Raw genomic sequence first — 13,675 nt, 5'->3', positions numbered from 1 at the left:
CTTAAATTGTTATCCATTACCTAGTAGCTTATAACAACGATAATTTTTATTCTTTCTCATTATTCTGGGGAACTCCAGGTGAGCATAGTAAAGATGGCTCCCCTCTGCTCCATGTGATGCCATGCCTTCCAAGATGCTTCACCACTCTTATGTCTGGTGCCTGAGCTGGGAAGGCTCACATGGTTAGGGCTGGCTGGAGTGGATTTATTTGGTCAAATTTCTGGGGCTTCATTTCTCACTGCCAGCTACTTCCCTCAGTTCCATACAGTCTTGGGGCCTATCCCTTACTGCCGATTCTCCTCACATGATCTGTCTAGCAAGGAAGCTGAACTTCTTACATGGCAGTGCAGAGCTTCCAAGAGCACAAAAGCAGGAGCTTCCAGCCTTCTAAATGCCTAGGCCTGAAACTCATACAGTGATACTTCTTCTGCATTCTGATGTTTAAAGCAAATCCCATGGGTGCCTGGGTAGTTCAGTTGGTTAAGCATCCGACTCTTGATTTTGGCTCAGGTCATGATCTCAGGGTTGTGAGATTGAGCCCTAAGTCAGACTCCATGCTGAGTGTGGGGCCTGATGGAGATTCTCTTTCCCCTTCTCTTGGCTCCTCACCTGCTCACTTTCTATATATATATAAAAATTAAAGCAAATCCCAGATTTTTAAAGAAAATCCCAGCCTGGACTGAAGGGGAGGAGACTACACAAGGGTATCAATACTGAAAAGCATGGCTCGGTAGCAAAGGCCACAAATCCAAGCAACCATCAAAAACAGTGTTGGCAGCAGAGTCTCTGTTCAGTGGTAACCTTGGGACTAATCATTGCAAAATGCTAGTACAGGGCAGGACTTATGGAATGGAGGAAAGAGGCACTTGGCAAGCAATCCCCTCCCCCAAGAAACAACAGTAAAATCACACAAGATTGTCAACAGCAATGATGTGAGGGCCCTGGAAACCAGCCAGAGGCATACAAAAGGCTGAGAAGAGTTTATTCAAGAAAAATTGTTAAATCTGAGTAACAACAGTGGGGTCCATTTGTTTAGCCTGGAATGCACTGGTCCTTCAACCTCTCCGTCAGTGAGGAAATTCTAGTGAAAACTAGCAGCTTCATTGCAATAAGGGGCTGACTTGATGTAGATCAATCAGAGAGCAGGAAAAGCCCACACTCCTGGCCACTGTCAGATACAGTAGTGATCTCAGTGGCAAAGGATTGAGAGATGAAAATGTCACAGCCTAAGACGGTCATCCTAGCTGGGATGAGAAACGGTCTGGCACACTAGCCAGAAACTCAACAGGGGGATTTGAGGAATGAGACATATCATGGGCCTTGATCAGCTCCAAAATATTTCTCTGGTAGGCTGGAGGCTTGTGCAAGGTTACATACACACTCAGGGGAGACCAGAGAGGATATTCACATGTTGCTGGCTGAACACAAGCTCCTGCACACACATCCAGGAGACACAGGAGATAGAAAGTAAAAGCCATAGAAGATTTATCAACTGTCTAAACTTGGAATGGGTCCCCCAAGCCACACACAGGTCCATTATTAAAGAGTGTGGAAGTCTTACTGATTTAAGGTGATTGAACACGACTTCTGATCAATCATTGACTAATTGTTAAGCTATTATAAACAGGATCAGGAGCCCAGACTTAAACACAAAGCCAAAAATTTTTGAAATGAGCACAGACATCAGTGAGCTGTATAACACAGGGGAGAAAAGTCTCACAGAACTAATGGCCCAGACAAAGCAACTACCTAGGAAGTAGGGAGTAGGGAATCAGATTCTAAAACTTCCAGTTTGTTAAAAAATAAAAAAATAAAACTTCCAGTTTTGAACAACAAAAACAAAAAATTATGAGACATGCAGAGAAACAAGAGTGTGACCCTTACTCAGGAAAAAGAAAAGCAGTCAACTGAAACTCTCTGAGAGGTTGCTTAGCAGACAAAGAATTTCAAAGAAGCTGTTATAAATATGTTCAGGAGTGCCTGGCTGGCTCAGTTGGTAAAGTGTGTGACTCTGGATCTCAGGATTTTGAAATCGAGCCCCATATTGGGTGTAGAGATTACTTAAAATTAAAATCCTCAAAAAATATATGTTTGAAGGACTGAAAGAAATCATGTTTAAGAAATTAAAGATCAAAAAAAAAGAAATTAAAGATCAGCATGATGACAAAGATTTATCAATTAGGAAATCTCAATACAGAGAGAAATTGCAAAATAAGAAACAACCTGAAAAAATTCTAGGGTTGAAAAGTACAATAATGAAAATGAAAATTTCACTTGGGAGGCTTGATATCAGAATCAGATGGCAGAAGAAAAAGCCAATACATCTGAAGATAGGTCAGTTGAAATGCTCCAATTTGAGAAACAGGAAAAAAGGGATGAAGAAAATAAAAGTCTCAGAGATCTGTGGAACACCATTGAGCATTTCAGCATACAGTCCCAGAAGGACAAGAGAGAGAAGGGAGAAGAAAAGTTCTTTGGAGAAATAAGGGCTGTGCACTTCCCAAAGGTGATGAAAAACATTGATCTATGAATCCAGAAAGCTCAATGAATCCTAAAGAAGATAAAACAAGGAGATCCCCACCGAGAAATGTTATAGTTATAGTTATATAAATGTTATAAATGTTAAATGTTATAGTTCAACTGTTGAAAGCCAAACACGAAGAGAAAACTCTTGAAAGTAGTAAGAGAAAAATGACTCATGACACACAGGGACCAACAAACAAGTGACTCAAATCAGAAACTGTAGGAGTCTGGAAGCAGTGATATGACATAATCAAAATGTTGAAAGAAACATAATTCAACCAAGGATTCTATATCCTGCAAAACCGTGTCTCAAAAACAAAAACAAAAACAAAAACAAAGGGCAGCCTGGGTGGCCCAGCAGTCTAGCTCCGCCTTCAGCCCAGGGCGTGATCCTGGAGACCTGGGATTGAGTCCCATGTCAGGCTCCCTGCATGGAGCCTGCTTCTCCCTCTGCCTGTGTCTCTGCCTCTCTCTTTCTCTGTCTCTCTCTCTGTCTCATTAATAAATAAATAAAATCTTTAAAAAAATTAAAAAATAAAATGGAACATGAGAAAACATCTGTTTACTTTCAAATGCTTTTGATCTCATAGAACCCTCACATTGTCACCATGAGGGAGAAATTATCCTACCACTTTAGTGACAGAGGACTCAGAGGAGGACTTCTGCATGCCAGTAGTCATCAGAGATGAGGTTTCTTTGTGGACGTTGAGCCCCTGCTGGGAAGCACTCTGTCATAGTGCCTCATGCTCATCAAAGGCCAGAGGCAGAGCCTGGGGCACATGGTCTGGGCAATTGAATGATGGCTCCGTTTTCCTTCCTTTTTAAAAAAATATTTTATTTATTTATTCATGAGAGACAGAGAGGGGCAGAGACACAGGCAGAGGGAGAAGCAGGCTCCCTGCAGGGAGCCCAATGCAGAACTCGATCCCAGGGCCCGGGGTCACACCCTGAGCCAAAGGCAGATATCTACTCAACCACTGAGCCATTCAGGTGCCCTGGCTCCTTTTTCCTTCTGTTGGAGCTGAGCTGTGTGTGGCTCTGAGCTGCAACACAGAACCCATTGTTGGCCTTGCTTATTTTCATTGCGAAACCATGTTTAATATATTTCAATCTTTGGGGGGGGGGGATTTCAATGGTGAAGCTTTAATAATTCAGGTTTCCTGTGTTGTTTGGTGTTAACCTTCTTTAAAAGATAATCATAAATTAGAAACAATTTCATTGTCAGCAATGAAACAAGAACCAATAGCTATTATGTCAGCAGTATTTGTTGGCTTTTCTTCCTCTGAGGGCTTGATAGGTTATGTGAGCCCTTGGTCAGCTGAGCTCACATGCCCAAGGCACTCTGAGGACCAGAAGCTTATGGGGGAACTACATGGGACAGATTTTGAGGAAGAATCAGCTTTTATCAGACTCCACTGGCAAGGGAGCTTGTGTTAGCAGCTCCACTGATTGCTCTGTGACAAACTACCCCAAAACTTCATGGCTCAAAGCAGGAACTGTGTTGTTATCTTTAATGATTCTATAAGCTGGGCCTTCTGGACTCAGCAGGGTGATATTTTTGATACATGCAATTTTTAAAATGAGCCTGAAAATATCTGAAAGCTCAGTTGGGCTGGAACATCCAAAATGATTCATTCACATGGCTGGACATTGACACGGGCTGTTGGCTGGGGCTCAGCTGAGGCTCTTGATCATAGAATGTAGTATCAGTTCTCCTCCACGTGGCCTCTCCATCCACCTTGGGCCTGGCGCTGGACTCCCAGAGCATCCCCAGAACAAATGTTCTAAGAGGGAGAAGGTAGAAACTTCAAAGATTTCTTAACGTATAGGCTCGGAAGTACCAGAAGGTTACTTCCACCACATTGTACAGGAGTCACAGATTCAAGGGGAGGGGAAACATGGTCCACCACTTCATGTGAGAAGTAACATATGCCTATAGGGAAAGGAGAGATCCTTGGGGCCATTTCTGGGGACTCACCACCTCACTTTGGTCCTGCAACTAGAGCTCTGCCTGCTGCCATGCATCACTGAGAAACATGAGGATCCTGTGCTTCCTGTACAAACTGAGCCAGGAAACACACTGACAGGGCCTGTGCATGGACAGAGTACTTCTGGGTACCCCTGCACTACTCCCCTCCATCCTCCCAGGCAGAGGTGACAGCATGAGTGGGCAGATGTGTGGGGGCACATCCAGTGGGTCATATTTTAGTGCATCAGCAGGAACTGTCATGGGCCCAACAGAGGCCTTTCCTTGCTGCTTGGAGGCTCCTTCACTCTTCCAAGAGCTTATTTCATAGAGAATTTCACCATCAAGGGATCTTTGGAGAGACTTGTCACCAAGTGGTGGTGGCATAGGAAGTGAGCGCCATCTGTTCTGTGGGACCACTCCCTTCACACTCATTTTATCTAGAATGAGAGTTAACCGGACTCCAGGAGCCTCTGAAAACAGTCAGTCAAGAACCCAAAGAAGTGAAAGACATGTGTGTGATGTGGAATCCTATTTTAGATAACTCATTTGTGAGGATTCCAACAGGGGAAAGCTACCTCTTCTAATATCATATGCTCAAGGGCATGCATAATCTCCCTGCCACTGTATGGGGCAACTAGGAACCCCCAATGAGACTGTGTGTGTGTGTGGCAGTGATAAACTGGTACCACCACGCCCCTGTTTAGGAGCTATCCCCATGGAATAAAGGGTGCATGGAGAAAGAAAATCCCACACTGGTGAGCAGAATCCAAACACATGACTGACATCAAGATAGCCAGCACGCCAAATCTCTAAGCCTCCATAAGGAAGACCATAAAAATCTTCCCCCGGGGCAACATGTTATAATCCCTTTATAATATCAGCTCCTTTCCCAGTACCAAACCTCCCTTACCAGCTGCAGGGGGTGAGAGAAATATTATCAAGAGAGATGGGAGAGTCGGTCTGCACTCTGACCTTCACTCTTCAGTCAGAAACGTGTCCTTCCCTTGTGAGTCCTGCCATTTTACGCTGTTCCCCTCCCCACCACAAACACTCAGGCACTTGGGTCCTGCACATGTATGGAGCTCTAGTACTTTAGACACACAGCCCAGTTGCCACAGATGCTCACATGACTGGGGAGGCCGTGGAATGCAGGTTAGCGTAGCTGGGTATCACATCAGGAAGCATAAGAGTCAACAAATGCCGGAAGACAGTCACGAGCTACAACAGCTTTGATCCCAGACTTCTTGGCAGTCAGGCAGTGAATCCAGAAAAATCTTCCGACATCAAGATGGGTATGCCTCTCCAGAAACTTCCCCAACACAGGTGCTTTGGAAATGGAAATGCCACGTAAAGGTGGCCTGTCGTTTCCACTGGGACCCTTGGTGCCCACAATGCTTCATAAATGACAAGGAAGACAACAGAAGGAGACCGTCCTGTTGTATTTTAGAAATCATCGCGCATTGTACAAGGCGAAACTCTTGTATTGTTAGTAACAGAAACCCAACTCACTCACTCACATATTCCTTTTACAGAAAGGATTGAGCTCCTCTCATGTGCCAGGCATTTGTTTTTGGTTCTGGGTGTCTGGTAGTGAAAAGGTTGGATAAAGACGCCAGCCTTGCTGGGTGGGGGCAGGGAGGGACAGTTAAGAACCAAGTTACCCAGTAATAACAACATAATTCTGGGGCTGCAAAGAATATAATCAGAGAGCTCACAGCTCACGGTGACTGGAGAGGCTACAAAAAATTGAGCGGTCGGGTAAGATCTCTCTCTTTTACAGATATTTGAGCTAAGAGCTGAATTTTGAGAAACCAGTTAGGCAGAGATTTGAGAGAAGAATGGTCCAGAAGACAGAAAGCATGAAGGGACCTCAATAAGCAATGAGTTGTGCTAGTTAGTGTCCAATATAGCCACCAAGGATCTTCGCCTCCTGGTATTCATGGCCCCACAGAGTCTCCTTTCACAAGGAATAGGGTTGATCTGCATGACTGCTAAGGTACTGTGGACATGAAGGAATGTGGCTTTTGAGGCCAGGTCATCAAGAAGTTGTAGCTTCCGCCTGGCTCCTTTGGGTCACCCACTCAGGGCAGGTTGGGGAGCCAGCTCCCTTGTCACGAGGACACTCACAAAGCTCTGTGGCAGAGACCAGCACCTCCTACCACCAACCAGCATCAACTTGGTAGGCATATGAGCCATCTTGGAAGCAAGTCAAGCCTTCAGAACACTGAAGTCCCAGCCAACATCTTGTCTGCAACCTGAAGGATGACCCTGAACCAAAATACCCAGCTAAGCCACCGTTGGATTCTTGGCCCGTAGAAAGTTGTGTGAGATGGTAAATCTTGACTGTTTTGATCCACTGAGTTATACAGTGACAGGTAACTAGTACCTTAGCTTGAGATGCTGGAGGAAGCCAGTGTGGCTGGAATGGAGTGGCTGAGGGCAAGCGGGTAACAAGAAGTGGATAAAGTCAGCGACACAGACACAGAGCCCAGGTGCCTTCTGTGGTTAGGAGATTTTTAAATTTTAATCTACATGTGATGAGAAACCATGGGCATGGAATCATCTATCTTTTCAAAAGAAATGTTGACACAAGAAGGGGTTATTTATTATGTCACATAAATGAAAACTTCAGGATCAGGCATTGGTGGATCCAGGTATGCATACGAGACTGGAAATCTTGTCTCTTACCTTGGCTTCATCAGCTTTTCTCTCTCTTGGCTTCATCCTCAGACGAGCTGACTCCCTGCAGCTGGGAAGACACCCATGGGTATCTCTAGGCTGACTTTGACCACAAAGTTGGCAAACACGGGGAAGAGAGTGCAACCCTTCCTCCATTCCTAGGCAAAAGAACTCACATCAGCCCTGCTTGGGTCCCCTGACCATTTGGGCTGATTATTGTGGTGATGGCCATCCTAGAACATGGAGACCATGATCGACAACCCTGCCAGAAGCCCAGAGAGTAGAGCAGCATCAGTTCCCAAAGGGAAAGAATAAAATTGAGGCCAAAAAAAAAATTAGCAATGCTCACCATGAACAAGTAGAAATGGGACAGCAGTTTTGTACAATATTTGTATAATTGAATGAATAACACAAAGTATATAGGATTTATTCATCATTAACCTGTAGGCATCTAAGCACATACCTGGGCTGATATGGGTGGTGGAGGTCAAAGTCAGAAGAGATCCCAGTGAAATCCAAGCTAATGTGACCAGTATGGCCAACTCCAGTTAACGCTAGCAATGTAGTCACCTGACTCTTCTGGGTGCTTCCCGGATGCGGGGGGTGGGGGGGGGCTTGGATTCTCCAGGCCACTCCCAGACACATCTTCTCCTGAGGCAAACCTCATGCCATATCTTCCTTTGCTTGCAGGGATTACTTGTGGCCTTGCAGTACTGCTTTGCCAATGGAGAGGTACGTCTCCGAAGCTGCCGTTTGGGTTCTGGTGAGGCTGGGGCTGGCGTCCTGTAGCCCCCACAGGTTTCTGGTTGTGTGATGGGGGACATGGTGCAGTGACCAGCATGTACCCAGGGCAAATGCATACTGTGAGCACCCAGTAGGGCGAGCAGGGGGCAGTCCAGAGGAATGGGAGACGGTGTTGGGATGCACGGAAGAGGCTCATATCCCCGCTCTGGCCCTGCTGGGAGCACTCAGGGAGCATTCATTAAATGTGACAGAGGGAACCTGCTTGAACTTTGGAGTCCAAAAATTGGGATTCTGGCTGTGACTCACCCACTTAGCAGGTCTGAGTGCGTCGGGTTCCTAGAGCTCTTTGGCCCTCAGTTTCCTGATCTGTAAAATGGTTATAATAGCGGCTCCTGGTTATTGTTGTGTGGCTCTGAGCTTTCTGGGTTCCCGGTAACTATGGTGATTTTCATTATCATCATCATCATCATCAATCATCCCTACCAGTTCTCTGCTTCCTGGAAAGAGGCTTGAAAGTGGGAGGGCAGGCGGTTTCCTCCTGGCTTTAGGAATTGGTGGCATCTCCAGGCCCTCTTTCACCCCCCAGAATGTAAGCTCCTGGACAGCAAAACCCACTTCCCTCCTGCTCACTGCTGTCACCTCTGTCTTCCTACGGTGGGGGGGGGGGGCTCCTTGTCCACCAGGCAGGTGTCATATGCCACCTCTACACAGTCCTTTCTGGAACACTTATATCTCAAATTTTTGTCTCCTCGCCTCACTGTCCTGCTCAGTAGCCACATGCTGTCACTACCGTGCGCTGTGCACACATAGGCTTGTTTACTCCTCTCTGTGCATCTCCACAGTTAGAAGGTAACTTTCCCGGGGGTGGCACATGGGAGCCATGCAGTGAGTGATTGCTGATAGGACACACACACACACACACACACACACACACACACACACACACACGGCCAGGTGACTCGGGAACAGTAACCCGCCCTCTTATCCCCGCAGGTAAAGGCTGAGCTGCGGAAGCACTGGGTCCGCTTCTTGCTGGCCCGCCACTCGGGCTGCAGTGCCTGGGTCCTGCAGAAAGACTTCCAGTTCCTGGGAAAATGTCCCAAGAAGCTGTCCCAGGCAGGCCGCACGAGGACACGGGAGAAGCTGCAGCCCTCGCTGGGTGGTGGCAACAACCATGGACAGCTCCTGCACCTGGCCGTGCACGGCCTGGGGGGACTGGGTCCCCGGCCCCCACGGGGACACGCAGCCTGGCCCCGGGGCAGCAGCCTGTCCGAGAGCAGCGACGGGGACTTCACCCTGACCCACACCATGGAAGAGATTCTGGAAGAGAGTGAGATCTAGGCTGGAGGCCCACCGCCCGGGGAGGAAGGAAGTGGCATGTGCCACAGAGCCCTCGGGGTCTCCCCATGCACTGCGCCCATTTTGGCGTGAAGTTCATGTCCAGGTCTCTGATGCTCAGACCCAGTGTGGAGGATGCCCTAAAGGCTGAGCAAGGCCCCGGGCCATTAGGGTCGGGCTCAGTGACTAAAGCAATATAGCAGGGCGCTGGAAGAAAACCACAGGAGGAAGATTCTAGGGGAACACACGTTAATGGCCAAGAGTGTTGCTTTGGAGTGTGCAAAAATGCATGTGTATTTGGGTGGGTACGTTGCCATGGGATGAGAGAGATACAGCCTTACACTAGTGGGAGCACCGGTAGGGCAGTCATCAGGATGTATTGCCAGATTTAGTAGTTAAAACACATAGTGCTCAATTCGATTTGCATTTCAGATCCACGAATAATCTTCTCGTGTAAGTGCATCCCACGGGGTATACGTGATCCGCAATTCAAATGACATTGCAAGGCCACTATTTTGCCTAGCAGCTCCGTTGTCAAGGACACTGCCAGCAGGGTGGGGACTAGGGTGAGGTAGGTGAGGAACCCGGCTTGGGTGCAAGATTTAAGACAGCACTGGAAAAAAAATCTTCAAGATAAGTAATATTTTAACACAACATTAAAAAAATCCGCAAGCTTCCGCAGATGGGCCATTTCTAAAGATGACTTTTTATTAGCACAGCGCCAGGATGAGGGTGAGACCAGCAAGAGACCAGCTCATCTAAATGCAGAGTCTGATCCTGACTTTATTGAAAACATTGGTATTTTGCCTGTCACGGATTTTGGGGCGTGAATTTCTATTTTTAAACAATTGCACCTAAAATATTATTTATCTCACTGATTCCATGTTTCCGCCCTCCCCCCTGGAGTTCCAGCTCTGCTTGCCAAGAGGAGAAACTGGAGCAGAGGCACTGGGCAAGTGCATAACAAAGCGAAGGTTTATTTTTTTGGTGTCCAGATCATACATAGCTTAATCATTAAAAGTATACGTCCTTCTAATTTCTCCCTGCTCTAAATATCCCTGCCTTCCCTGCTCAGGTCTGTTAGCTTCTAGGGAGCTGGGGCCCTGCTGTGTTCCTAGCCTGCACCCAGCACAGCAGGTTCAGACTAGGTGCCCAGTATATACTCGTTGATAACATGGGACAGAGATGTCTTTGGAAGCATCGGATGCTGTTGGGGATCAGTGACCCAGGACCCGACCTTGAATAGGAGAAGGAAGTTTATTTTTTTCCCAAAGCATCTGTAAATATGTCCTCCCTGCCTCGTCACTCCCCAAATGGGGTGGCACGTGCACACACACACACATACACACACCCCGCTTGCTCATGTCTCCTTAACAATTAAAATAACAAGTTTATTTAATTGAGTCTCTATCAGGTCAATTTTTTTGACACGTGTTTCTCACTGGGTGCTGAAGGTCTCTTGTGTCCTGAGAATCTGGAGCATAGTTCCTGGATAGATGTGAAGGAAAGGGCTGTGGCATTGAGCCTCCTTGGGGACCCAGAGGAGGGGATGGAGAAGGCAGGAGGGGACAGAGGTCAGAGGCCAAAAGGGTGGGAGGTAAGTGTCTCCCCTCATCTAGACCAACCCCTAGATTGTTCGCTTTCTTGGTGCTTTGAAGATCTGGCTTAGTGGGTCTCAATCCTGGCCTGACAATCACCTGAGGAACTTGCTTGGAAACACCGATGGCTAGCCATGACCCAGAGATTCTGATGGAATTGGTGTAAATGAGACTGGACATAGGTATTTTTAGAAATTCTTGAGTGATTTTGTTTTTTTTTTTTAACTTTTCTAAATGTGGTAAAATATATGAACATAAAATTTACCATGTTAACCATTTTTAAGTCTATAAATCAGTGGCATCAAGTGCATTCATACTGTTGTCCAACGGTCTCCAGAACTTTCTGACCTTCCTAACTGAAACTCTATCCCCATTAAACACTAATCCCATGGGATGCCTGGGAGGCTCAGTGGTTGAGCAGCTGTCTTTGGTTCAGGTCGTGATCCCAGAGTCCTGGGATCAAGTCCTGCATCTGGGTTCCCCAAAGGGAGCCTGCTTCTCTCTCTGCCTGTGTCTCTGCCTCTTTCTCTATGTGTCTCATGAATAAATAAATAAAATATTAAAAAAAAAAAAGCAAACCACTAACCCCGTATCTCCTAGGCCCAGCCCCTGGCTACCACCATTCTACACCCTGTCTCAGTATGTGATGGCTCTAGGTACATTACATAAGTGGAATCTCACCATATTTGTCCTTTTGTGACTGGCTTATCTCAACACACTGCTCTTGAGGTTCATCTATCTTGTAGCATATACTAGAACCTCCTTCCTTTTCACAGCAGAATAACATTCCACTGTGTGGATGAAATATTTTATTCCATTCACCATGTGACGGACACTGGGTTGCTTCCCCATTTTGGCTACTGTGAAAAATGCCGCTGTGGGTTTGGGTGTGCAGAGGATTCTGTTTGAGTCCCTATTTTCAATTCTTTGAGTAGACGCCTTGGAGGAGAACAGCTGAGTCCTAAGGTCCTTCTGTTTAATATCTTGAGGAACCACCAAGCCATCCTTCACAGCAGCTGCACCATTTTGTATTCCACCGGCCGTGCACAAGGGTTCCAATCTATCCAGTCCTGACCAACACTTACTTTCTACTTTTTTGATCATCGCCATCCTGATGGGTATGACATGGTAGCTAGGGTAGTTTTAACTTGCATTTCTGTGGTGACTAAAGATGTTGAGCACCTTTTCATGTGATTATGGACATTGGCATATCTTCTCTGGAGAAATCCTATTCAAGCCCTTCGCCCGTTTTTAAAAATGAGGCTGTATGGGTTTTTTGTTTTTTGTTGTAGTTATTGTTGTTAAGTTGTTGAATTTCTTTGTATGTTCTGGATTTTAAGCCTTTACCAGATATATAATTTGCAAATATTTCCTTTCCTTCTGTAGGCTGTCTTTTCACCCTCTTGATGGTGTCCCTTGACGGACAAATGCTTCTGGTCATGATAAAGTCTGGTTTATCTGTTTATTTTCTTCTATTGCCTGTGCTTTGGGGGCCATAGCCACCTGCCTGGCTTTCATATGTCACCAAGGTCGAAGACATTGGAAAAGGAATCAAGTGACACCTCCCCTCCAAAACTCACTATGCTCTGCTGAAGTCCAAATAAATAAGCCTTCCGTCTGTGACATGTACAGCTTAGAAATTCTTCGTTAAGAACAGACTTGACTGATTCTCACAACTCTGAGTAATAATTGACATTAAGTGTGGTTGGCCCAGTTTTGTGGAGATGTTTTATTTTGTTTTTTGAAGGGTGGGATCCCAGCTAGGGCCTCAGTTGAGACACACACACACCTACCTGAGCTCATCTGATAAATTTGTGTGGCCTTCAAGCAACAGAAATGGAGTTGGAGTGGGAAATAGGGTGTCTGTGTCCCCATCTGGCTCCATGGACAAGGCCTGAGCCCTGGTGTACAAAGGGAAGCCACAAATCACATTCAAGAAAGCTGTTGCCAGGAGGCAGTGACAAGAGCTGTTTCCGTGACACATGCCACTCCCTGTGGCCCTATGCCACAAATATTAACTCAGAAGGCTCACCAGCAGCTCAGTGCATAGCTTGGGTATGTATATCAGGAGTACTGTAGCCTCGAGGCATCTGGGTGGCTCAGTGGTTGAGCATCTGCCTTTGGCTCAGATCATGATCTCCTCTATTCCCTCCTTCCTTCCTTCTCTCCTTCCTTCCTTCCTTCTTTCCTTCCTTCCTTCCTTCCTTCCTTCCTTCCTTCCTTCCTTCTCTCCTTCCTTCTTTCCTTCCTTCCTTCCTTCTCTCCTTCCTTCCTTCCTTCCTTCCTTCCTTCCTTCCTTCCTTCCTTCCTTCCTTCATCTTCATTAAACCATCTTGCAAACCTTCAACAGTACCTATCCAGATTCTTCCACAGTTAGCTTTAAGTACATAACATGTTTCAAATACAGAGTAGGGGATCCCTGGGTAGCTCAGCAGTTTAGCATCTGCCTTTGGCCCAGGGTGTGATCCTGGAGACCCGGAATTGAGTCCCACACTGGGCTCCCTGCAGGGAGCCTGCTCCTCCCTCTGCCTGTGTCTCTGCTTCTCTCTCTGTGTGTCTCTTATGAATAAACAAATAAATAATATGTATAATTTTTTTAAAAGTTCTATAGCCTTGGTTGAGGTGAGAATGGTGGTATCTAATGTAGCAATGGCACCTGGTATTGAGAGACCTACTGGTGAGTCTGTCAGGGACACCACTGAGGATGCTAAGACATACCAAAGGGGCACTACACAAGAGGCTGGAGCCTGTGAGAGCAGTTTGGATTACTGCTCTTGAACAGACCCGTTTCCACCCCTGAGTTTACATGTATGTGAGGAAGCAG

The 13,675-nt window shown here is 46.4% G+C and overlaps 1 protein-coding gene across 1 annotated transcript in view; it reads left to right on the top strand.

Annotated features, from left to right (window-relative positions):
- GLP2R (glucagon like peptide 2 receptor) overlaps window positions 1–9,256 on the top strand; it is a 48,900-nt gene extending 39,644 nt beyond the window's left edge. The window contains exons 13-14 of the mRNA XM_055305259.1: window positions 7,862–7,903; window positions 8,909–9,256. Of these exons, the coding sequence (XP_055161234.1) occupies window positions 7,862–7,903; window positions 8,909–9,256 (390 nt within the window). The remainder of the gene's footprint in view (window positions 1–7,861; window positions 7,904–8,908) is intronic.
- The last annotated feature ends 4,419 nt before the right edge of the window (window positions 9,257–13,675 follow it).

The sequence above is a fragment of the Nyctereutes procyonoides genome, unplaced genomic scaffold (genome assembly GCF_905146905.1).
Source record: "Nyctereutes procyonoides isolate TBG_1078 unplaced genomic scaffold, NYPRO_anot_genome, whole genome shotgun sequence".
NCBI classification, from domain to species: domain Eukaryota; kingdom Metazoa; phylum Chordata; class Mammalia; order Carnivora; family Canidae; genus Nyctereutes; species Nyctereutes procyonoides.
The sequence above is the reverse complement of the archived record's forward strand: the minus strand, read 5'-3'. Positions and strand labels throughout refer to the sequence as shown.